We start from the raw sequence: 460 nt of genomic DNA on the forward strand, positions 1-460 counted from the left end.
CATTTTGTTTCTCGATGTGTTATTTTAATCGTTTACGGCAAAGTAGCCAGGCTCCTGCCAGGACCCCCACAGCCACCCCCCCAAAAAATCCATCACCCCCCCAAATCCCCATCCACCACAGCAGCAGGACCCCCCGCCCACATCCTTCCTTCACCCCTTCCGCCCCAGCAAGACCCCGCAGGCGACACGAAGCCCAAGAGCCGCCGTCGGGGTGTGCATCCACGTGCCTCGTGATTAGTGTTACACAACCCAGCCCCAGCACGTTCGCGGAGGCCTCGGCAACGCGGGCGAGTTACCTGAGCACTGTGACGCTTCCCCTCTTGACGGGCAGGAAGAGAACAGGCTCTGACACCCGGATGGGTTTGAACTGGAATTTACACCCGAAGCAGAGCGCCGAGTCGCTGAAGAAGGAGACGGAGACGATGGGCCTCTCGAAGATATGGATGGGGCGCACGTGGGG

The 460-nt window shown here is 60.2% G+C and overlaps 1 protein-coding gene across 1 annotated transcript in view; it reads right to left on the minus strand.

Annotated features, from left to right (window-relative positions):
- Positions 1 to 460, minus strand: part of ALKBH5 (AlkB family member 5, RNA demethylase) — a gene marked incomplete at its 5' end in the record, with an annotated part of 13,274 nt that overhangs the window by 12,259 nt on the left and 555 nt on the right. Inside the window, one exon of the mRNA XM_010143832.1 lies at positions 297 to 457. Within this exon, the coding sequence (XP_010142134.1) occupies positions 297 to 457 (161 nt within the window). The remainder of the gene's footprint in view (positions 1 to 296; positions 458 to 460) is intronic.

The sequence above is a fragment of the Buceros rhinoceros genome, unplaced genomic scaffold, assembly GCF_000710305.1.
Source record: "Buceros rhinoceros silvestris isolate BGI_N320 unplaced genomic scaffold, ASM71030v1 scaffold28629, whole genome shotgun sequence".
Taxonomy (NCBI): domain Eukaryota; kingdom Metazoa; phylum Chordata; class Aves; order Bucerotiformes; family Bucerotidae; genus Buceros; species Buceros rhinoceros.